Raw genomic sequence first — 25,547 nt, 5'->3', positions numbered from 1 at the left:
AACGGTCAAGGGCAAGAGAGCACATGCTCCTTGGCGGCCTACATCAGTGGTTACAGTCAACAAGACTATTACAACTTGGCAAAGCAATTGCCAGAAGCTTTTCCTGTATTTTGGCAGGCAAAACACCTTGTTGGCTGTCTAGCCTTCACTTTTTCTCTCTCTCTTTGACTCTATGTTTACAGAGTGCTATATTTGGCAACCGTCCAATTGCTAGCATTAAAGGTTTTTGGGTCAGGCTTTTGTATGATTGAACATTGTCGGGATTGCATACATCCACCTAGTTAACGTTCATCAGTCAAATATTTCATCTGTCAAGGCTCTTTCTGGAGGCCATCTTGGATTCTGCTGGGACTTGTAGAGCAATTGCATTGAAGTAAATAAATCATTTAATACATAGAAGGTTTTAAGAAGTGAATTAACTGTTCGTGGGCCAATTTGGAAGTTAAAGGAAACTCTTTTCCATGATGTTCAATATTTCTTTATACAACAGTTCTGTTGAATCATCAATTCCAATTCCTTATCAGTCATAAGACGTTGATTCGTTATCTAGAACGGCGTGTCTCAGACTTTGGTGTGCTTGTAGTGGCACCGGCGTGGTCGAGCATCAGCTGTGAACGGAGAGATTGTTTTTAGATCAAGTTTAGTCGTATGTGTCTGCCTGTGCCTTCAAGTGTTCCCCTTTAACAGACACGAGAATGAGGGAGAGACAAAGAGAGAGAGAGATAGTGAGAGAGAGAGAGAGAGAGAGAGAGAGCACCATGGGTCCATGTGTGCATATTAAACTCACTGAAAAGCAAAGGAAAGTAGAATAAATAATAATTGAAAAAGTAATCATCTTTCAAATAATGAATCCACTGAGTTTGCCTCCCATCTCCTCATTCCCAACCGATCCACTTCCACAGCAACAGCTTACACACGGACCACACCAACAGAATAAAACAGAGTGAAACAGCGTAATTATCATTTATGAAAGACGTCTCCAGTGTCAGCACTTTACTGCACTTTTCTGACAGTAGAACGATGCTCGTCAGAGCATAACGGCGATCTTTGTGATTTGAACAATTTGAACTGCAAGAGAAGTTACAGAGTGTATATAGCTGTTATAAGTGTCAGAGTGTATATACTGTAGCTGTTATAAGTGTCAGAGTGTATATACTGTAGCTGTTATAAGTGTCAGAGTGTATATACTGTAGCTGTTATAAGTGTCAGAGTGTATATAGCTGTTATAAGTGTCAGAGTGTATATAGCTGTTAAGTGTCAGAGAGTATATAGCTGTTATAAGTGTCAGAGTGTATATAGCTGTTATAAGTGTCAGAGAGTATATAGCTGTTATAAGTGTCAGAGTGTATATAGCTGTTATAAGTGTCAGAGTGTATATAGCTGTTATAAGTGTCAGAGTGTATATAGCTGTTATAAGTGTCAGAGTGTATATACTGTAGCTGTTATAAGTGTCAGAGTGTATATACTGTAGCTGTTATAAGTGTCAGAGTGTATATACTGTAGCTGTTATAAGTGTCAGTGTATATAGCTGTTATAAGTGTCAGAGTGTATATAGCTGTTATAAGTGTCAGAGTGTATATAGCTGTTAAGTGTCAGAGTGTATATAGCTGTTATAAGTGTCAGAGTGTATATAGCTGTTATAAGTGTCAGAGTGTATATAGCTGTTATGTCAGAGTGTATATACTGTAGCTGTTATAAGTGTCAGAGTGTATATAGCTGTTATAAGTGTCAGAGTGTATATAGCTGTTATAAGTGTCAGAGTGTATATAGCTGTTATAAGTGTCAGAGTGTATATAGCTGTTATAAGTGTCAGAGTGTATATAGCTGTTATAAGTGTCAGAGTGTATATAGCTGTTAAGTGTCAGAGTATATATACTGTAGCTGTTATAAGTGTCAGAGTGTATATAGCTGTTATAAGTGTCAGAGTGTATATAGCTGTTATAAGTGTCAGAGTGTATATAGCTGTTATAAGTGTCAGAGTGTATATAGCTGTTATACGTGTCAGAGTGTATATAGCTGTTATAAGTGTCAGAGTGTATATAGCTGTTATAAGTGTCAGAGTGTATATAGCTGTTATAAGTGTCAGAGTGTATATAGCTGTTATAAGTGTCAGAGTGTATATACTGTAGCTGTTATAAGTGTCAGAGTGTATATAGCTGTTATAAGTGTCAGAGTGTATATAGCTGTTATAAGTGTCAGAGTGTATATAGCTGTTATAAGTGTCAGAGTGTATATAGCTGTTATAAGTGTCAGAGTGTATATAGCTGTTATAAGTGTCAGAGTGTATATAGCTGTTATAAGTGTCAGAGTGTATATAGCTGTTATAAGTGTCAGAGTGTATATAGCTGTTATAAGTGTCAGAGTGTATATAGAAGTTACAAACGGTTTATAGCTGTTATATATATATATATATATATATATAAGCGATAACAGGGACAAATTTATTTTAGACATGTTTCACATCGTTCAATATAGGACAATTAATAGCTAAAATGAAATGTGCGTTGACGAACTGCTGTGGTTTAAAGCACTTAGCTGTTACAGGAAAATATCCGAGTGGTAACAGACAGTGTCGCGTCAAACCTCCCTGCCACTCATTATTTTTCGATGACAGCACGCACTGTCATTTTGAATTCCTTACTTGTTCATTTATTTAGAATTGATTGAGGACAGCTGTTTACAACAAACCACAATCACCGAACCTCAAATCAAATAACGAGACATTCGCTAGCTTAACATGACTGTATTTAACCTGAAGGTACAGAGGGGTTGTGTACACCCTAATAAGCATTTCCATCACACCAAATATAGATGTAAACAGCTGAAAAAAAAACAAGATGAGCATAGATACGCTTCTTTGACTTTTACCACACCTGATGTCACTTATCTGTCACCAGGCACCTCTTTATTTCTTAGCAGTTTTGTTTTTGGCAAGAAGTGTCTTGCTCTACTAGTTGTGTTACTTTAGATAATTACAAGCGTTATCTTTGGCATGATCCTTGTACCAAAGCAGGTCATTTTGTTGTGTGCATTGCGAACCCCTTTCTCTTTTAACATTTCCTGGTCTGGGTCACTTTGTAACTGTAAATCTGCAACCATTACCATCTGGATATAAACAAACGCTCTTTTACCACCAGTTTGCAAAACAGGGTTCCTGACAAACCCTGCACAGCATTGACACAGCTACACAATTACATGTAAACTGAATAATGTGCTGAACTCCTAATGAGGATGGAAAAAAAGGAATGAGGCACCCTTTCCACTCCTGTCCACTCTGTGCCATGGCAACCGAGTAACGAGGAAAAGCGATCTTGTTCCAGGCAATCTCTTTTCTTAATGGTGCGTTAGTTAGTGTAAGGAGATATTTTCTAAAGTCCCCCATTGACATTTTAGACCCCCACACTGTAACTGAACTGGACAGGAGAGCCACAGGTAGAAGTACTATCTCTCATGTTCCCTACCTCCTTCGCTTATCGCCGTGTGCAAATGAGAGACGAGCAAATTAAAAAATCTCTCTCTTGTTCTCTCTCTCTCATCCTCTCTCTCTCTATCTCTCTCTCTTTCAATAGGTCTTGTAATTGGCTTCAACACCAATGAAGGATTCTACCTTATCATGAGCTAGAGTATCAAGGAACATTGGCTTCTTTTTTTTTTGGCATGCTTTCTTTTTGTTTAGGTTTTGCCATTTTGTTCTAAGCTGTAGAGCAACAAGGAGGTCAAGTTGGTACATGGAGGCTTTTTCTTGTCTAGTGTTCATGCCGCCTGGTGATCGAGAGCCACTCCTGACTCTCCTGTTCCCTCTGCTGGTAAAGGCAGTAACTACAAACCAAAGAGGCCACAGTTCGTCATGCCAACCATGAGCGTCAAAATGCTTAGGTCACAATCGAGCGCCAATCATTTTGCCTTGATATTCCTTCATATAAAGCTTGTATATACTGTATCCCTTGATGGGTGGTATCTTTATGAAAAAGAGACATCTCCCACTGGTGGCTTCTTGGGTTTTCTAGTGGAATTTTTCTCCTGCTGTCTCTTGCTCACCTTTTCCCCTGCTTTCCCTGTGCTGCATTGGTCCTGGAGGACCCAGGAGGCGCAGCTCCCAATGCCGCTCAGCATGAAATATCAATGCAGATGACTCACTTCGACTTCAGTGTAAATCACCATTGCAAATGCCAAGCCCATTATAGCCAAATCCTTCAGGGAGTTGTTACGTCCATCTCTGCCAGTAGAGAAAGGAGGTTTCTTAAAGGGGCAGAATGGTTTTTTAACAATACTGCATTAGGTTGCAACAGGAGGCGTTCATTTTTTTTAATGTTTAGTGCAAAAAAAAGAAAAGAAAGAAAGAAAAAAAAAAAGAGTGACACTATGGGGAGCTTGTTTTGATAAAGTAAGTCGATCCCAACCTTACTTCAAAAGATACTCCCATGAAACTTGAGTTGCTATTTTTGATCAGTAATGTTGAGGCAGGCGCAGGTTGTTGCGTTTGATGCTGTGATGTTGCCTTTCATGTCACCATGGGTTGAAAAAAGGTACAAACTGTTTTAGACATCTCAAGGTTGTGTTGGAGGGTATTTCAGTTTGATACCGCACTGCAGAATCTCATTTCTCTCTAATCATCCTACTTTTTTCTTTACACTCACTGGTTTGAATGGAAAATGCTGTGCCTTTTCTATTGTTCTGCTATTTAGAGGGTAAATTAAAAGGGCTATTTGCAGAATATTACACAGGCACAGGGAAGAAGGGATTTGCCCCTGGCCTTCAGGTTACTCCAGTGGAACATCGGTACATGGAAGAGTGCCTAGTCATGCTGAGAAGCTCAGGTATGGCTTGCCCAGGTAATGCAAGTGTAAGCAGATCTTTTCAAATGTGCCCCAGTGACATTTTAGACCTCGAGCTGAAATTGAACTGGGTTGGAAAGCCATGGGTAGAATTTATGCTGTCTCTCAGGTTCCCAGCCCTCCTTCACTTTACTGTGCACTCCTTAACAATGAAGATGATGGTCTGAAGATGGTGGGTTATTAAAAGAATACAGAGCCACTATAAACAAACAAAAAAAAACAACATAACTAGTCTTCAGGGCCTGGCTACTGTTTGATTTGTTGAAACGTATACCTTTGCCCAAATTTGACACCTACCACTTGAGGCACTACAGAGTCCAGGATAGTCCTGCCTGCAGAAACCTTTTTGGTGTTTCTGTTCGTTGCAAGACTCGTCTACTACACAGACTCGTCTGGTTCTGGTTGATTTCAGCCAAGATCAGCTGGAGATCACAGTCACGTCTATTTCCTAAGGGCTAATTAGTCATGCAGTCTGTCCGTCCGGCCGTCCATCTTTAGTACAAAAATCTCTTGAACAATCGGTCAAACGTCTGTAGGATTTGTCTGGGATTATCATTGTAACCAGCAGATTAAAGCTTTGCCTTTACTTTTGTGGGTTTACCATGATTTTCCATTTATCTGGAAAAGGATTGGTTCACGTTAGCAGGTAACCAGGTTCACATTAGCATGTGGCACAAATCTGATTTTCTGGCTTATTTTATTTTTTAAGTATAGAGTATAGAAGGGGGCATAGAAGCCTTTATTATCACCACATATACATTACAGCACAGTGGAATACTTTTCTTCACATACAGAGTGAGTGCAGGGGCAGCTATGATTCAGCGCCCCTGGAGCAGGGAGGGTTGAGGGCCTTGCTCAAGGGCCCAGCAGTGGCAGCTTGGCTGTGCTGGGCCTTGAACCCCGATCCTCCGATCAACAACCCAGAGCCTTAACCAGTTGTATATACACAAGAACCTGACCTTTCTGAATCCCACCCGAGCTACTTTTATATGTTGCCCTAGATTGGATACGTTTATTTTAACTGGCCATATGACATAAATGAAAACTGTCAGATCTTTTGCTTTTTGTGGGCTTTTTCCCAACACACATGATCATCCAGTGTCAGTAAGGTGGCACAGCAGTGATTTACTAGCTATAATATATAATGATCAAGCAAAACTGAAAAGGAATAGTGTTTGAATAGTGTTTCCCAAGAATATGGGAAGGGATATGAGGTCACTTGCAGTTACAAATATAACCTGTTAAGATAGAAATTTACAACCTGAGCAAAACTTAGGAAAAAATTTGCTTGTAATGTGAACCTAGACAAACTAGTCCTAGCAGTAGTAGTTCAACAATTAATGCTGTGGGATATTGATTGAAAGGTTAGCAGTTCAGATCCTGGAGTTCCACTTATGGATCCCTGAGCCAGACCCTTAACCTTGATCGGCTCAACTCAATTGTAAGTCGATTAGGATAAAAGCGTCTGCTAATCGTGTAAAAATAAACACAACTCGCTTTTGTGAGAATTGAGGATTTCAACCAAACATGTAGTTTCCCTGTTTGTATTTTCATATTTATCCCTTTTTTCTTATATTCATATTCTTTTGTGGTATTGAATGGAGCGTCAGGCGTACTGATGGCACTGGTTGTGACTCATCATCCTGGCCCACTCTCCCTCCCCATCTGCTGCCTGAGTCTCAGACACGAGAGGGAGACTCAGCCTGCCATCGATCACCTCCTCAACCAGCTCGCACACACACATGCACAAACACCACACACACTTGCACACACACTTCTCCACCGACATCACTATCGATCTCCATGCTTCTTAACATCTAGTTCCTAAAAGAAAAAAAAAAAACTTAGTACACTGTAGCAATGTGTAACATGACGGAAGAAGCCAAAGTCACATCGTTGGTGTCTAAAGTGAAAAGATTTAACATCCATAATCCAGAATGTGCGTCATCTCTTCTATGTTTCATGGTGCAAAGACGTTTATTTTGATGTATTTCTTATGTGTAATGACACTTGAATCAACAGCCCTTAAGTGAGTCATCAATTGGACAATAAGATTGTGGCATTCAAGCACAGACGGCACAGGCAGAAATTGTGTTATCTAAAAGCAGGCAGAGGAAGACGGCTAGGAAATCTTTTTTAAAATCTTAGACTGGCCTTCGATGTGCCAGTTATATTGTAATTCATTCAGTCTTTTTTTAGATGTTTACAGATTGATTCTTGTTGGCAAAGCATCAGAAATTTTCATTCATCCTTCTTTCTGTATGTCTGTCCGTCCATCTATTTATTCATTCAGATCCAGAGCCAATCCTGGGAAATATAGCTAAGTCATAGTAGAAAAAAAGAAAAAAAGAAAAAAAAAAAGCTATAAATTAATTATTTAATTAAAAAAAACTCTATCTATATATATATATATATATATATATATATATATATATATATATATATATATATATATATTAATAATAGCAAAAATAAAATAAAAAAATTTATTTTTTAGACATGTATAATCAGGTACTATTTATTGCATGACCACTGAATTACTGTTTTATCTTTTTAATTTATTTTTTATTTTTATTTTTATTTTTTTAGCAAACCTGGATGTCCTGATGATCATATATTATTAAAATATATATTTTTTTCTTCAATGCATCAGCCACAGAAGTGTTTAAAACTCAACAAAAAGTTCGAATCTATTTAAAAACATTTTCACAATTGTTTTGCTAAAATAAATGGTCATAACGAAGTGAGGCTAGAGGTGTGACAGCTTCATGGTTGCTATGGACACTGCGCTATAAGGGCAGTGTGACCTCACGTAGAGAAGCGTAATGAACAGCACGCATGTTTACTACATCATTCGGCTCTGAAGTCGGTTTATTCAGGAGACAAGAGAAAAGTGGAGCAGGGATCAAGGAAACGAAATGAGGAACATCTATCACACGCCGTCTGAGTGCCGTATCCTCTGGTTTTCAAGTGCCAAGAATTTAACATCCTCAGATGTTTGTTTAACAGCTGCTAATGAAAGAGTGAGCAACTCACACATACACACAGAAACGCAGTTAAACATACACACACTGGCACGCTCGCTTTACATTTTCCCACAGAAAACTTTTGACTGCAATTAAATTAAAAGTCATGTCTTCTTTTGCAACATCCCTGCTGTGTGTACACAACAATGTAAGGACATGTATCCATTAGAAGCGACTAATTACCTCGTCTTTGGAGTGGATCTCTGGGTCTGTGCCGGGCTGCCTGGAAGGATTTTACCCATTTCAGAAGTTAATCACTGTATGATTGCAAACGAGCGCAAACGATAGCTTTGTAGTTCTTGATTGTTTTCTCTGAACAACAATGGAATCTCTGCTACAAGGGAAGTTAGCAGTTATTAGAATGTATTAATGGATTAAACATCTGAATTCATAAAGAGCACGAGATGGTTATCATAGCAGGTGTTTGATTCAAGAGGGGAGAAATGTAGTTCCAGCTCAGTGATGCAAAAGATGATTAGAATCTTTTGTTGTCTCTTAATGAGAATTTATTTGAGCTATTTATTTTATTTTGTATTCTAAAAAGCGGAGGGAAAGTAGGGGAAGGTTAGAGAGTCTGACTCCTAACCCTAAGGGTCTGGGTTCGAGTCTCGGGCCGGCCATGACTGAGGTGCCCTTTAGCAAGGCACCGAACCCCCCCCGACTGCTCACTGGGCGCCGCAGCATAAATGGCTGCCCACTGGTCCGGGTGTGTGTTCACGGTGTGTGTTCACGGTGTGTGTGTGTGTGCACTTTGGATGGGTTAAATGCAGAGAACGAATTCTGAGTATGGGTCACCGTACTTAGCCGTATGTCACTTCAGTTCACTTTAGAAATGCTGTTTGATTGGGTGAGTCGCAGAATTAAGGATGGGATGACGTCATTTCTCTGTCTATGTTGTAATACTTATATTAGAGCTCTGAATATTGACAAATAGTCTATTCTTATTATCTGGTATTAAACCTATTTAACAGACAAAATAAAAACATCCATTCTAAGTGCTCTGGTATATCTGATATATAGATGGAGTTACACCGGTTGTGTTCATGGGCCCTGACTGCAGTGTTCCAGTTATTAATAGAGTGTGTGTGAATACCTACTTAACCACTTGTTTTCAAATCCCAAAGCCATTATTTGGATATTTATTATGGTCTATGTCTACAAGAAGATAGAGAGAAAATCTTTAAAATGAAGAATGCCACGTCTAGTCATATATGCAGTTGTGGACGATCTCAGACACTCAGAAGACACAGGCAAGCTCCAGGGGACACTGAAGACACTGCAAGTCTTCAATTACTGCTGCTGTAATCATGAATACCGTCACAATGTGTGACACACTTTTAACACACTCCGTACCTTTGGATTTTATTCTTTTATACCTCTGTATACAGACATTTGAGTCTAAGGTGGCTTCCTTATAACGCATCAGGGAGATTTTCCTTGACATTGTTGACATTCCTTGACATCTGGCGTTTTCATTATTATTCAAAATTGAGTTTAATTAAGTTTATGCATCGTGTACAGAATTGAGTAGCACTGTTGTGGTGTTCAAGTTGGTCAGATATGAAGCTTAGAGGACTCTTTGGCTGTTTAATGAAGTTTGGATTTTAACTGACACGCATTTTAATTGAAAACGAACATTTCAAGGATTCATTTCAAGAGCATTGAGTAGATTTATGTTTCTTTTGCTAAAGCAAGTGAATATTGTATAATTAAAAAATATACAATATTCACTTCCTCCAAAGCTCCTTCCCCAACATGGTCTTGCCAGAAAGATCATTCCAGCCAAATTCTATGTCATTCTAGCCAAATATACAAATATACAGTAAAATGAAATAGTTCTCCAAGGTGTTGGTTCAGTTATGCCGAAGTCACATTAGTCACATTGCGAAGGCTGAGGTTCTTTTTCACAGATGTTTAATGCATTCATTGATATAGACATCAACACCAACACTGTAGAACTGAGTAAAAACTAGAGTAGAACTTTGTGACAGCAAATACACAGTATGTTATAGAAAAGTGACAACAGTGATGGACAGGATGTTGTGCATGTGAGGGAATAAACACATGCTGTGCAAGTGGATCCAGTGCAATAAGTATATACCTGAATATTACCAGAACAAATACGTGTTTCTTCCCCAAACCGTTGACACAATTATATCAAAAGTCCTTGTATGCAGTAGTATTGCATTTTCCCTTCACAACAGAATTCAATAGACCCAAATGTGTGTGTTAAGGTTGGTGTAGAAGAACTTGAGTGTCTTGCACAGAGCCTGGACTCTGACTCAACAACACTGAACACCGTTAGGATGAACAACTCACCTGACATCAGAGCCTGATCTCATTAACACTCTTGTAGCTGAAGGATCACAAATCCCTACACAACACTTCAATATCGTGTGGAAAACCTTCTCAGAAGTGTGGAGGTGAATATAAGCGCAAAGGAGTAATCAATCTGGAATGAGCCATTCAGCAAACACATATTGGTATGATGATCAGGTGTCCACATACGGTGTATGTTCCAGGCAGATAAACCCAGAAACATTTTGAACCTGTTCTTATGTCTCTGTCGGCTGTGGGGAATTCAGCCACGGTGAAATCCAATTGGTTTTCCCAGACTGACACAAGTGACAATAACGGCTAATGCTGACATTTAGTATAACCTTTGCTGTTCCCAATACTGAATATCAAACACACAACAACGTAGGCCATCAACAGGAAGAAAATTTAATTTCAGTGGCACTTGATTGACTTTTTTTTTTTCTTCTCTTTTCCCTCACCTAGCAGTTAATCCAGTTATTCATTAATTAACTCTAACTCAAATATTAATAACAGGCAGAAGACACGTCCTTAGAGTGACTGATTACTACACGTTAGATTTATTCTTTAAAAAAAAGAAATAAATCGTACTTGTTAGAGTAGTTTTAATCATGATCCATGTTAATGTTGTTTGAGTGAAGTTGAGGATGGCTTTTGCTTTCATGGTGCTTTTATTTTGGGAAGGTTCGTGGCTACTCAACCTTGATTCCTGGCATTCCATCATGACACATCAGTGTTCTCACTACAGATGTTATGTGACCAACGCACGGCCATTTCCCAAAATGGTTTGATTAATCTGATTACAGTGTGACTCCAAGACGTGTTTGACCCACGTTCGCTTGCACTGAGTGACGTCCATCTGTATTTGGATCACTCTAGACAATAGTTATGATTTGAACTGGGACAGGGCTCTCTCTCATGCCCCTTTTCCACCGAGGCAGTTTGAGTGCTGGTTCGGAGCCTAATTTAGAACCAGTTCTTTCTTTTTCGACAGCCAAAGCCCCGGCTCTGAACCAGGAAAAGTGGTTCTTAAGTAGCACCAAAATGTTGCTGGTCTAGACTTAAGAACCGCTTGTGTCAGGAGCTGGGGGCGGAGCTACTGTTAGCGCATTTGATAATGTACCTTAAGTATACTAATGTTTAATACATTTTTACTTTACTGCAATATAATCAATTATCAGCACACATGATAGTAGTTAGCTACATGCTAAGGCTAACTTTTTTCTGTGTTAATGATAAAATAACGTTATGTACTTTCTCGATTACAACCTCCGTTTATACAGATTACATGGAGCTGCACGTACACGTTGGATTCGCCGCGTTTGGATGCCAATGTAGGTTCACAAAGCCATGAGCATTAACAGTAAAGCAACATCAACCATTGTTAATGTTGTGTTTGCCGCTGCTGTGCTAGCGTTGCTGGGAAAGATGAGATGTATACACTTGGCTCTGTGACGGCTCTCTAGCCGATGGAAAGGCAAACCGGTTCCTAGAAGGTTCGCCAGTGGAACCAACATCGAACCAGCACCAGCACTAGCTCTGAACCAGCACCCGGTTCTTTCTGGTGTAAAAGGGGCATGAGTCTGGCCACACACTGCTGAGAAACAGCACTTCAATGTTCTGTTTTAAATTCTTTATTCTTTAGGTTCACAAAGCCATGAGCATTAACAGTAAAGCAACATCCGCCATTGTTGATGTGTTGGTGTTTGTGTTTGCCGCTGCTGCGCTAACGTTGCTGTGTAACGTGACACGTATACAGTGACGTCAGACTCGGCTCTGTGACGGCTCTCTAGCCGATGGAAAGGCAAACCGGTTCCTAGAAGGTTCGCCAGTGGAACCAACTTTGAACCAGCACCAGCACCAATACTAGCTCTGAACCAGCACCCGGTTCTTTCTGGTGGAAAAGGGGCATCAGAGCCAATGTTGCCAGAACAGGCATGATAGCAGCATACTTGGGACAGTTTGTTCCTGTACATTATCCACAACGTGTCGGTCAGTACGTGATGACATCTGGACAACCCGACCAGGACTTCGGTTAAAGGCTTCGGTTACAGACACCTCACCAGCCGATAAATGCCTCTATAATCAGGTCTCATTCCAGGTTCAGCCAGGAGTCTGGAGAACAACCAAGCCTATTGTAAATATTGGTTCCTCAGCAGGGATTTAACTTTTCAGTGTCATTATATTTGCTCTGAGCGTCTATGCGGTATGATGCTTACAGGTAGTGCAAACGCATACAGAAGTATCTCTTAAAACCCACCAAATCCTTTTCAGCAGGAGAGACCATGACTCATACATTGACTTTTTCGGAGGAGAAAAGAGGACAGCGTGTCTGGAGTGTTTGAGTGCTAGAGAAAAAGCGATAAAATGGGTAAATGCACAAATGCAGTTTGTAACCTTTTAGAGTGAGCTTTTCACACCGGTGTCCACAGCACCGAGCTAGTCATCGTCACATTTCAGATCAATTGAGAGATCAGAGCGACATACATCTCTGAAGAAGACCTACTTTACAAATATTAAAAATATTAAATAACTAAATGCTGTTTATTACTACAACACTTCACTATACATCGCCATAAGTCATTAATATAACATTTGATTTTGAAAAATATTTCAATTCAGCTGTGCTTATTTGGCTTTGTCTGAGCAGGATTACTCACACATATGTTAACCAGTGGGGATGTGTCCACTTTGCCAGAATGGAATTGATTAAATCAAATACAAAATCAACACAGGGATCAATTAAAGCCAATAGCTATTAAAAAAAAAACTAAACACTCAGTTTGTTTCTTCATTAATGACATGCCTTTGTCTGTGATACCTCTCAATCTATTCTTGGTACTTGAAATATGGGTAGTTATTAGGCAACAAGGTGTGTTAGAGGGCTGCGTTTGTGAATACGACAAGCTGTAAAGTAGGGGAAGGTGTATGGAGGAATGAGGCATTAATGGCTTGCAGTATAATGTATTCTGCACATCATGCAACTTCAAGATTTCTTTATACAGCTTATTATTTTAAGGATGCACCAGTTCTTCTTTTTTGAATATGATACTGAGACTCAACTGATACTGACATTCACTAAAAATGAAAACCTCTGAAGCATAATCAAACCGTCTTACACTATACAGTATGGCTAATAGTAGCTAAACTATGGGGACACCTGACCATCACACCCACTCATCAGTCTTCCCTAATTAGGTCTACATAATTGTTTAGAATGTCTTTATACTGTTACTATATTGTTGCTTTAAGAATTTCCGTTAACGAGGGACTTGAGCACAAAGTGAGATTCAGGACAACCGGGATGGTGTGGAAGAACTTCAATGGCCTGCTCACAACCCTAACCCCATTTAACACTTTTGGGATAAATTGGAACGCCAACTGCACACCAGGCCTTCTTGTCTGCCATCAGTATTTGATTTCATTAATGCTCTTGTGAGAGAATGTCCACATATCCTCATAGCCTCATGTAATTGTTACGTGTAGTTGTTCACATACCTCTGGTCATAGAAAGTTCATGTAGAAAGTCTTCATATACATTCACAGCAGACCAAATCACCAGAATAAAGTGATTTCAAAAAATGAATGTCATTTAACTGCAATGATGACGTTTGCAGTTTAATTCCTGTTACAATAAATATGTTGATAGTTACCTGTTTTTCGAAGTCTTCGGTTATTCTGGTACCGTAATGTCGGCTGTATTATAGTTATTCCTGTGAGAATGAGAATCTCAAACACAGTGATCTAAAACATAAGTGATAAAGGTTAAGTTTCTCTTTTTTGCTTCTGAAGACATTTACAGCATTTCGCAGACGCCCTTATCAGGAGCGATTTACCTTTATCTTATTTATACAGCTGAACAACCGAGGCTTAAAGGTCTTGCTCAGGGGTGCAGAGGTGGCAGCCTGATGGCCATGAGATTCAAACTCACAATCTTCTTAGCAGTAGAACGCCTTAACCACTGAGCTACCGCTTCCCCAAGGCCAAAACGACCAAGAGCTTCTTTTCACACTAACCATTTTCTATTTCACATGAATGAGAAATCCAGAGTAGACGTATTAAAGGCTGTTAAATAGGCTGTGACTCAAAGTTCCAGAGTGCAACGCAGTTACACGACACCGTTATAGCAAAGACATGGCTTAACTGGTTAGTAACCTACGATTGCAAATGAGATGACTCTGACAGCGGTATTAGCAGGATCGCATCGGAAGCTGATCTGTTTGAGCAGACTGCACAGATTGGGTAAGAGGGTTAGACAAATTAAAGGTGGGGTGCACGATGTTTGAAAGCCAATGTTGACATTGCACGGGTCCTGCTTCTTGCCTTTTTTCGCTTTTCGTTTTTATCCGCCATGTCAATGTTACAATCGCTTTCTGCTAATGTCACACATGCGCATTGAACATTCTCTCTGCTGCACGTTGACAAGACACGCCCCTTTCTGCTAATGTCACACATGCGCATTGAACACTCTCTCTGCTGCACGTTGACAAGACACGCCCCTTTCTGCTAATGTCACACATGCGCATTGAACACTCTCTCCGCCGCCCATTGACACGCCCCTTTTTGCTAATGTCAGACATGCGCATTGAACACTCTCTCCGCTGCACATTGACAAGACACGCCCCTTTCTGCTAATGTCACATATGCGCATTGAACACTCTCTCTGCCGTATATTGACAAGCCACGCCCCTTTCTGCTAATGTCACATATGCGCATTGAACACTCTCTCTGCTGCATATTGACAAGACACGCCCCTTTCTGCTAATGTCACATATGCGCATTGAACACTCTCTCCGCTGCACATTGACAAGACACGCCCCTTTCTGCTAATGTCACATATGCGCATTGAACACTCTCTCAGCCGCATATTGACAAGACACGCCCCTTTCTGCTAATGTCACACATGCGGATTGAACACTCTCTCTGCCGTATATTGACAAGCCACGCCCCTTTCTGCTAATGTCACATATGCGCATTGAACACTCTCTCCGCCGCCCATTGACACGTCCCTTTCTACTAATGTCACACATGTGCATTGAACACTCTCTTCGCTGCACATTGACAAGACACGCCCCTTTCTGCTAATGTCAGACATGTGCATTGAACACTCTCTCCGCCGTATATTGACAAGACACGCCCCTTTCTGTTCATTGGCTACACGTTTGTTTAGTTTGTCGGCTCGACTCAGTTTTCAGGAGCATTTCTCAAACATCGTGCACCCCACCTTTAAGGGAATAAAGTGCTGCTGCATCGCTGGGTGAAAATAAACCAACGTGTTTTTGACAGAAACTCAGAATTTAATCATAAAATAAATCTTTTGCACAACTCATGATTGATTACGCCTCCGCCTTGTGTGTGTGGAGTTTGCATGTTCTCCCCGTGCCTCGGGGGTTTCCTCCGGGTACTCCGGTTTCCTCCCCCGGTCCAAAGACATGCATGGTAGGTTGATTGGCATCTCTGGAAAATTGTCCGTAGTGTGTGATTGCGTGAGTGAATGAGAGTGTGTGTGTGTGTGTGCCCTGCGATGGGTTGGCACTCCATCCAGGGTGTATCCTGCCTTGATGCCCGATGACGCCTGAGATGGCACAGGCTCCCCGTGACCCGAGGTAGTTCGGATAAGCGGTAGAAAATGAATGAATGAATGATTGATTATAAACATAAAGGGGGTTACTTTTCTTAGATTGGTTCTATCAATACTCCACATTACATTTCACTGATGTTTTTCATTTTCCTGGAAACAGGTTGTCTTAGATATGACCTTCGGTGGTGGAGGTCACAGCAAGGCCATCCTGAGTTCTGTGCCAGGAGTGACCTTGGTGGCTGTGGATCGTGATCCTGTGGCGTTCGGCTTTGCGCAGCAGCTCGCAGAGGAATACCCGTGAGTTGTTTCTTTTTTTTTTTTCTTCCTCTCATTAAAAAGTTTTACTTGCCATTTTCTCTTTCCATCTTCTCTTCTACTTTGGTGTCTTAATGAAGCAACAATACCAATTTAAATGTCATCTTTTTGACAAATCTGTAATATTAGCAGTGAACTATACCGGAATGGACCTAATTATTAATTCTATTTTATCGATTCTATTTCCTCCATTATATCCTTTACATGCTAAACAATCCTTAGGCTGCAAGATTGAAAGCTTTAGATAATTCTGCTAGCTTGAGGCTGCTGAGGTCTCGATTAAAAGCAAAGCAGTAAGAACCAAGCTGCTGTTTGTGTATTCATCATTGGCATTGCATTTATCTTCTTTACCGAAGATAGACGGACCATAAGTCTTTTCCCTGTCTTCACACCCACCCAAAGTCTTCTTCCATCTTCTGTGTGTATCACTTAACTAGCAGCCAGGGTTGCTGTGTTTGCAGAGATTCAGAAACCCCACTCACACCCACGCTCAGCAGAGAAGCCCCGATGCCTCATTTGTCAATGTGGGCCTAAGGCTTCAGTGACAGGGAGAGACGCCGCCACCCACGCAGGTTCTCCCTGCTTTCAGCTCTGGGGAGAGGATGATGATGAGAGAGAATAAGAGATAGAGAGAGAGAGGATGGGAAGAGAGCTGGCAAGAGAGAAATAGTGGTTAATAAAGGGGAGACAAGAAAGAGAAGGCGTTCAGCCTCGTGCAAGCGAGGGAGTATATGAGGGTGGATGGAAATGAGATGTTCCTGATTCTGCAGCGTGGGTAGAGAGCCTTCTCTTACGTCGATGCTGGGGAAACCTGTCTCAGGGGAACTGCTGCAGCTATAGGAACACGTGAAACAAGCAAGAGGGAGGGGGAGATGAGAGAATATTATGACAAGGTGTTCCATCAGCAGCTATGTATACTGTGACAATTGGGCCTCAGACTCCCACTCATGCAAGAAGTGAGAGGAGCTGAAGAAAAGTAGCAGCTAGCAAATGTACTCAGGCCTGTGTTACACAGCCCACACACCCAGTCTTCTCTTCTCTTCTCTTCTCTTCTCTTCTCTTCTCTTCTCTTCTCTTCTCTTCTCTTCTCTTCTCTTCTCTTCTCTTCTCTTCTCTTCTCTTCTCTTCTCTTCTCTTCTCTTCTCTCCATTTCCTCTCCTCTCCATTTCCTCTCCATCTCCTCTCCATTTTCTCTCCTTCAACTTTCCTATCTCATCCTGTTCATACTCTTCCCTTTTTCTTACCCTGCCTAGTTTTTTTTTTTTTTTTTTTTTTTTGCATTTGCCTGTTTTCTCCTTTCATCTGTGTCCCTTTCTGTATTTTTTTTCTTCCTTATTCACATTTGGATTGGATTGGATTTGCACAGCTTGCTACATTATGACCACTTTTTTACATCGTCATATTTTTCTTAATCTTAATTAGTCTTAAAAACACTACGCACCCACACTCACACACTCTCACACACACACACACACACACACACACACATATACTGGCACATGTCAACTAATACAACCACGTCAGAGATGACAGCAGTACCTTCTGTCCCGAGCCACTTCAGCAGTTACTAAGGCACAGTATATGTTTTTTTTGTGTGCGTGTGTGTGTGTGTGTGTGTACTGAAGGGCCATGTAATGTTTTTTATAAGTGATAAATACCAAATGGTCCAAATCACACGGTACACGCACAATATATGTTATGCAGCTTTCAAATAAATACAGCTACAAGGTTCATACAAGTGCTTTCTTGACATTCTGAAAATAATAACTTTTTTTTTCCCAGAAGCTCAATTTTTCAAGGTCGGGGAAAAAAAAAGAAACTTGTTAGAGTTCAATCTTCCAGTGGCAGACATGCTCTCTTTAAAGGCAGCTCACCCTAGTCCTTTGTGTATGGCTTTGTGCGTGTGTGCTTGCTTGGGAGTCTGTGTGTTTTGTGTGTGTGCGTGTGTGTGTGTGTGTTTGTGTGTGTGCGTGTGTGTGTTTGTGTGTGTGTGTGTGTGTGTTTGTGTGTGTGTGTGTGTGTGTGTGTGTTTGTGTGCGTGTGTGTGTTTGTGTGTGTGTGTGTGTGTGTTTGTGTGTGTGTTTGTGTGTGTGTGTGTTTGTGTGTGTGTGCCTGACAGGACTTGTTCTATAGTTATTTTTTGCCTGCATTCCCCCGTTGAAAGCAGTCAGTCGGCATCTTGTCTTTGACCGCAGTGACGTAGGCCGCTGTCCGAGCGGGGCGGTACAGGGGCGAGACTTCATGCTTGATTTGCTTAGGGAACAGCACGTCTATCACTCTCGTCACACACACTAATGGATAACGCTACACGGTGCTATGTATCCAGCTCACCCGTTTGATAAGCTGCTACGGGCAGCATCAGCAGACAATTTCTACTTTTCAGTAGGATGCACATATTTTCTTAATAAATAATAATCCTCCAGCAGGCTTGGTGCATACACAACCTATTCACTTTGTCCTCTACAAGCAAACATCTCTAATCCCTTTCTGTTTGGGATCTCTTGCTCACTGACTGTGAGATGAGAAATACATTTGAGGACAACATTTATAGATTGGTGTTGTTGAAGCGGTCAGAGGTCACATTATATTATGCTAGCAGGAAATTGTTGCTTTTCGATTATGCAGCACGGACACTCAAGCATGCATCCGGCTTAACAGCTTACACCGAAAAGCTCTTTTGTCTTTTTATTTTTTTTTTTTTTTTCGCGCCAAACCTGAGGATGGCGACAGACTTATTCTCAGGTTGGTTTCAGGCAACAAGTTACTTTTTTAGTTTTCTGGTGTGCATCTTTTTTTCTTCCCAATTATTGTTCTTTAGCATTAATTTGCTCTACTGATTTGACTTTAAATCACCTCGAATAGAATGTTTTTCACAACCTTTAGCTAATAAGAAGAAATGATACTTTCTTTAAATAAACCTGACTACAGAAATGTAGAAATCATTCTAGAACATGTGCTACTGACAGCAGGGAATGTTGTATTTTCTGACTTACTATTTCTGAGCTAAGGGCATTTACGCAATTGCTTGAGGTTGGGAAAAAATGGATGCTCGCAGTATGTTAGTGAATGTACGGATAAAAAAAGCTCTTAGTTTCTGAAAAGTGCCCAGGAAAGGTATTTGGTTACTGCGTTATTTAATCTAAAAGTGGATGTATGACCTAGATCCGGGTCATCAACTGGTGAGCCGTGGTCCAGATGCAGATCCAGCAAAGAATTTTATTGGATTGATGCAAGCATTAAAAAAACTATAAGATAGAACCAATCAACACTGTATAAACATGAACCATGTAGCAGATCCTCTGTTGTTGAAGACAGAATACAAGTGCTCGGAATCATAGTCGTAGTTTGACGCGACACGCATGAAGACACAAAAGTCTCAAAAATAAAAAGGGATTAAAATAGATGATATAGATGCAAGAGATTCTGTGTAAGGAAAACCAGACTCAGAAACGCAGGATATAGAAATATATCGAACGCAATAAGCAGGGATTGAACTCTGTACACGTGCACACATTAGAGAAACAAACCACTGATAAGAAGCCAAAACAAGGCCATAAATAAAACAAACGAGAGCAGTGTGATGTGCGCTTGAGAGGAAAATCCATGACTCTGCCAGACACTTGCGTTTATGGACCTGAACGCAGCTCATATTAGCACTATAACCTCTAGATACGTACGTACTCTCCATTTTTATATAGATTAAAAAAAAGAAAAGAAAACCATACGTTTAAAGATGAATGTTTAAAACACCGCCAGCATGAAACAAAATATTCATTCATTCATTCATCTTCTACCGCTTATCCGAACTACCTCAGGTCACGGGGAGCCTGTGCCTATCTCAGGCGTCATCGGGCATCAAGGCAGGATACACCCTGGATGGAGTGCCAACCCATCGCAGGGCACACACACACACACTCTCATTCACTCACGCAATCACACACTACGGACAATTTTCCAGAGATGCCAATCAACCTACCATGCATGTCTTTGGACCGGGGGAGGAAACCGGAGTACCCGGAGGAAACCCCCGAGGCACGGGGAGAACATGCAAACTCCACACACACAAGGCGGAGGCAGGAATCGAACCCCCAACCCTGGAGGTGTGAGGCGAACGTGCTAACCACTAAGCCACCGTGCCCCCCTTAACTAAACTAAATATAATCTTTTCAAATGCATGTTTTCTGTAAAGCCATGACAGACATGTCATAAGTGATATATCTTAAGGTTACAGTAATAAGACTTGTCCTCGTTTTGAAGCATGACACACACACACACACACACACACACACACACACACACAAACCTGTATGTCTGCTCTTTGTTTTGAGTTTGCGTTATGAGCCACCGTACACTATACTGCAATAATTCGAGCTAAGATCTCCTGAGAGGCTCATACACTTCATCATTTAAATCCCAGGTCCCTGGATATTTACTGGAACCATTAGCCATTTAACTCTAGAGACATTTTCCAGTGAAACTTTATCTCAGTGTGCAAAGACTCGCCGCTTTTGCTCTCGGCAGAAACGAACGGGATCGAATCGGGCAAGATGCGTGCTGTTCTTACTGCGTATCTTTTTCTTTAAATGACATCAGCATCGTGGGTTGCACCAATATAAATAGAACAGTCTTTTAAAGCAATTAAAAAGCTTTATTTGGAGCACTGGCATATGTTCTCTCAAACATGTTACGTTCATGCTTACGTGAATCACTTAAAGCAGTGACACTGCTGGAGAAATGAGCGAGAGATGGAGAAGGAAGAGAGGAAAGGAAACAGATTTACTGTAGGAAAGCCGCAGAAGTGTGGATGCTGAAAGGATTCTTAGGAGGCTACAGCTTCAGTGGCCTTTGCTTGTCACATTATCAGGGACACATGGGTTCTAATGTTGATAATATATGTGTTCTGGATGAATGAAGTGAAAGTCACGCTTTTTGAAGGCAGCAGCTTTGCTCCTGACGATTACATGTGCGTCATTTACAGTACTCATTCTGAGAGAGTTTCAGCCGGAGTTTGGGCTCGCAGGTGTTTTTGATGTCGGGTAGCAGACAAAAGCGACCATTGCCGTGCTGCCCACTCTCTCTGTACCACTGTGAGTTGTGACACGTTGCCTCCCACTCCTGCTGGGTTGCTAGGCACTCTTGTCATTTCCAGGTATTGCGCATAGCATTGATAGCCAACTGGATCTATAAAGAGCTGTAGGATCTGCACGTATATCTGTCAATGTCAATGACTTTCTCAATAAGAAGTAAAAACTCTCGTAAAGCTCTGCAGCGAGTCGTAGTAACCGGGAACGCCGATAAACCTCGATCCGAAACCAAACTTTTAACTATAAAAGGATGGAAATGCAAATAATACTTATTTCTAATAATATCTCGTACAATCCCTGGTTTATTTCACATAAATAGATGAACGATTCCCATCTTTGAAGGCTTTCTGAGCCCCTAAATCTCACTTTAATCCCTGATCACAATGCTGCAGCCCTAAGGGTAGATATTAAGTGATGTAAGTGGTTATGAAGTTATTTACCGTTATATTGTTCACTCAACTTGCTCAAGTCTAAATATGTATCAATATTGTATTGGAAATCTTACACAGATTTAAGTTTAAGTTCAATCTCTGGGTGTCTCACTTCCCTGTACTGTACAGTGCAAATATCATTTTATTTTTTTTTTTTGCTGTTAATGTCTGTGCTTAAATATGAGGTGTGAGAATTAATGTGCTGAATTTCAGTATATTTACATTTATAGCATTTGGCAGATGCCCTTATACAGGGCAACATTACATTTACCTCATTTATGAAACTCAGCAGTTGAGGGTTAAGGGCCTTGCTTAGGGGCCCAGCAGTGCCAGCTTGGTGGTCCTGGGATTTAAACCCACCAGCTTCCGATCTGAACTAAATTCGGCTCATAGAGCATAACTAATATCACTACATTCCTTAAATCTGTGCTTTAGTTTGTAATATATCATATACACACAAAATGTATCTAAGCTTCGCTTGAACAAATTGCATCAAGTAGGTTTCCATATACAGTATGTTTGGGGATGTTGTCTGGAACAGAAAAAATAAATCTATTATAAAGTAGAAATTTTCATTATCTTGTCATTCTTGATTTTTTTCTGACTTTTTGGAAAACAAGTTCAGAAAATATCAATTCAACACCAAAGTTTCTGTTCAAATTAAAAAGCCACAGATGCTTTCTATTATGTTTGTGGTACAAGAGATCAATAACAATGTGGTTGCTGTAGCTTTTTATAGGGGCATGGATACTGGGGTCAGATGTGAAGGTTTAAGCATCTCATAAGCCCCTGATCCTTAAATTTCTCAAACAAACCTTTTCCAGAGTTTACATAGAATGCTGTGGAAAAACACACACACACACACACACACACACACACACACACAGAGCAAAAAAAAAATTCTGCGGAAAGCATCTCATGAACAAAACATCGATTCTTTGAAGTGGATAAGCTACAACAGCAGACGACCGCATCAGGTTCCACTCCTGTCAGCTAGCATGGGCACAGACTCACTCACACTGGACAGAAAACAGACTTATACAGGTATTCTCTAATGTGTGTTATTGATTTAAACATTTCAGTCGAATATAACGTGTGAAATGGGGGGCACGGTGGCTTAGTGGTTAGCACGTTCGCCTCACACCTCCAGGGTCGGGGTTCGATTCCCGCCTCCGCCTTGTGTGTGTGGAGTTTGCATGTTCTCCCCGTGCCTCGGGGGTTTCCTCCGGGTACTCCGGTTTCCTCCCCCGGTCCAAAGACATGCATGGTAGGTTGATTGGCATCTCTGGAAAATTGTCCTTAGTGTGTGATTGCGTGAGTGAATGAGAGTGTGTGTGTGCCCTGCAATGGGTTGGCACTCCGTCCAGGGTGTATCCTGCCTTGATGCCCGATGACGCCTGAGATAGGCACAGGCTCCCCGTGACCCGGGGTAGTTCGGATAAGCGGTAGAAAATGAATGAATGAATGAATAACGTGTGAAATCTCATTCGTTTTACTGCTATTCCATCATTTTGTGATTTGAGACATTTTCTTTGCATCACAACATCGATGTCAGTTCATAAATAAACACACAGTTATTCATCTGCACCTGAGTAAAACCGACATACCGAACTAATCATTTAAGAAATATAGCACTACTTAGTCACATGTTGCCATGGTCACTAGTACAGTGAGAAATTCTGGGTTTTATGACTGCTGACTTTTATCATATGATTGTGTGTGTGTGTGTGTGTGTGTGTGTGTGTGTGTGTGTGTGTGTGTTCGGATGTGCCTACGTGCACGTTTCAGTGGCCTCTCACATTGTCAAATTAATTACTTCAAGCCATTTATCAAACATCTCACACAATATCGTTTGACATAGTGCCCGCATAGATGTGTCATAAACACCAGGCTTTACCAGCCATGACAGTGTGTGTCACGACATGCTGTGTCAGTGTCATCAGACATTTAGATACCGTCATCCTCGATCAGTGCATCGAGCAGAACAAACTTATTTGCTTTTCCTGTTTGCTTAAAAATAACTATCATGTCTTACAGCGCTGACATTTTCTATTACAAATTGAATTCAATCTCTAATGAACTATTTGTTATTGAATTCAGTCATTATGAGGGAAAAGCTTAGAGACGGGTGCAAGGTGGTGGGGCAGGATGTCCGCCTGGGGATTCTCTTTTTCTACCAATTTAATCAGTGTTTTTCTTTAGATAGTATTTTTTTTTCCTCAGTTATTGATCTTCCAGTTGCAGGGTATATCACTGAGGTTTCCTGCTACAGGTAATATGAGCAAGAGATGCACAGCAGTTGATTTTACTGTGATTTATTTATTTCTCCCCATCACCCCACCCTCTCTTTTACTGAAACAGAACTCCGGTGGAATATCTGCCTTTTGTTTACACAGTTTAACAGTTATTAGGTCTGAATGGGGCACAAATTCTGCATATGATGTGTTAAATATTCATATTAATATAAATCTGTCTATCTATCTATCTATCTGTCTATCTATCTATCTGTCTGTCTGTCTGTCTGTCTGTCTGTCTATACACATACACATATGATTGATTAATTGATTATAATATATTTATAGAACAATAATAACTACTACTATTCATAATAATAATAATAATAATAATAATAATAAGAAGAAGAAGAAGAAGAAGAAGAAGAAGAAGATTAATAATGACATTAGAAATTCCAACTCAAAAATATTTAATTTTTTTAGAGAAATTGTGAAGAAAAAAAATCCCAAAATTAACAATTAATTAATTGAGGATATTTTGAGGGGGCACGGTGGCTTAGTGGTTAGCACGTTCGCCTCACACCTCCAGGGTCGGGGTTCGATTCCCGCCTCCGCCTTGTGTGTGTGGAGTTTGCATGTTCTCCTCGTGCCTCGGGGGTTTCCTCCGGGTACTCCGGTTTCCTCCCCCGGTCCAAAGACATGCATGGTAGGTTGATTGGCATCTCTGGAAAATTGTCCGTAGTGTGTGATTGCGTGAGTGAATGAGAGTGTGTGTGTGCCCTGCGATGGGTTGGCACTCCGTCCAGGGTGTATCCTGCCTTGATGCCCGATGACGCCTGAGATAGGCACAGGCTCCCCGTGACCCGAGGTAGTTCGGATAAGCGGTAGAAGATGAGTGAGTGAGAGTGAGTGAGGATATTTTGACAAACATGGCTTCATCCAAAGCTTAGCTATTGTTGAACATTAATATACATCAAAACCTTGTCAACTTCATCCAGTCACAGAAACACTATCAATTCTTACGTATTTACACAGATGTGTTTTTGAGGAGAACATCATAATGCTCTAAATTCCATCAAAGTCAATGCACTTAAATTCAAATGTTGACTGTTTTTTAGATTACAGCGATGCTGACATGTCTGGCTTTGTCCACTGAGGCTTCAACATTGACATGTCTATGATCAAAACTACCTAAAGTACCAGTCTATGCTTTAGATGGGGCAGCAGTACAGGTGTTTGGCTGATTATCAATTTGTATTAAGAAATGCAAAATCTTTTAAATGCATTTTTTTTTTTGTTTGAGCCTTTTGAAGTGGTCTGTCTGAAGGCACGCCGCGATGTGTCCGTTTTCCTATAAATCGTTCATGCAAAGCGTTTGTAAAGGTTCCATTGCTCACTGACATTTTCAATCTATTATTATCAAAGTTCAAAGTTCTAGTAAGCATCAAGAAAACTCCTAGTGTTCTTCTGTTGTGTCATGCTGAAGTGATTACCCACTCCACATCATTTGAGAATTTTCCCAGACGCCGAAAGCTATCTATCTAATAGAGGTTAGAACCTCAGGAGTCTTTTTTGTTTCAACCTCAGGCCTTGGTGGAAATCCTAAAACCTGTATCATGATAATCTCATAACCCTCGTCACTGGAAGTAATGTCTAAGCCTAGCCTAGCCTCTTACTGTTTGACCACTTGTGGATTCGTTTTACTTGAAGAGATAAAAACTGGTG

General features: G+C 40.7%; 1 protein-coding gene across 1 annotated transcript in view; it reads left to right on the top strand.

The window, feature by feature from the left end:
* Window positions 1–25,547, top strand: part of mettl15 (methyltransferase 15, mitochondrial 12S rRNA N4-cytidine) — a 74,168-nt gene that overhangs the window by 30,822 nt on the left and 17,799 nt on the right. Inside the window, exon 3 of the mRNA XM_060859720.1 lies at window positions 15,919–16,055. Coding sequence (XP_060715703.1) covers window positions 15,919–16,055 — 137 coding nt within the window. The remainder of the gene's footprint in view (window positions 1–15,918; window positions 16,056–25,547) is intronic.

The sequence above is a fragment of the Tachysurus vachellii genome, chromosome 23 (genome assembly GCF_030014155.1).
Source record: "Tachysurus vachellii isolate PV-2020 chromosome 23, HZAU_Pvac_v1, whole genome shotgun sequence".
NCBI lineage: Eukaryota > Metazoa > Chordata > Actinopteri > Siluriformes > Bagridae > Tachysurus > Tachysurus vachellii.
Note: the sequence above shows the minus strand (reverse complement) of the source record. Positions and strands in the feature narration are given on the sequence as shown.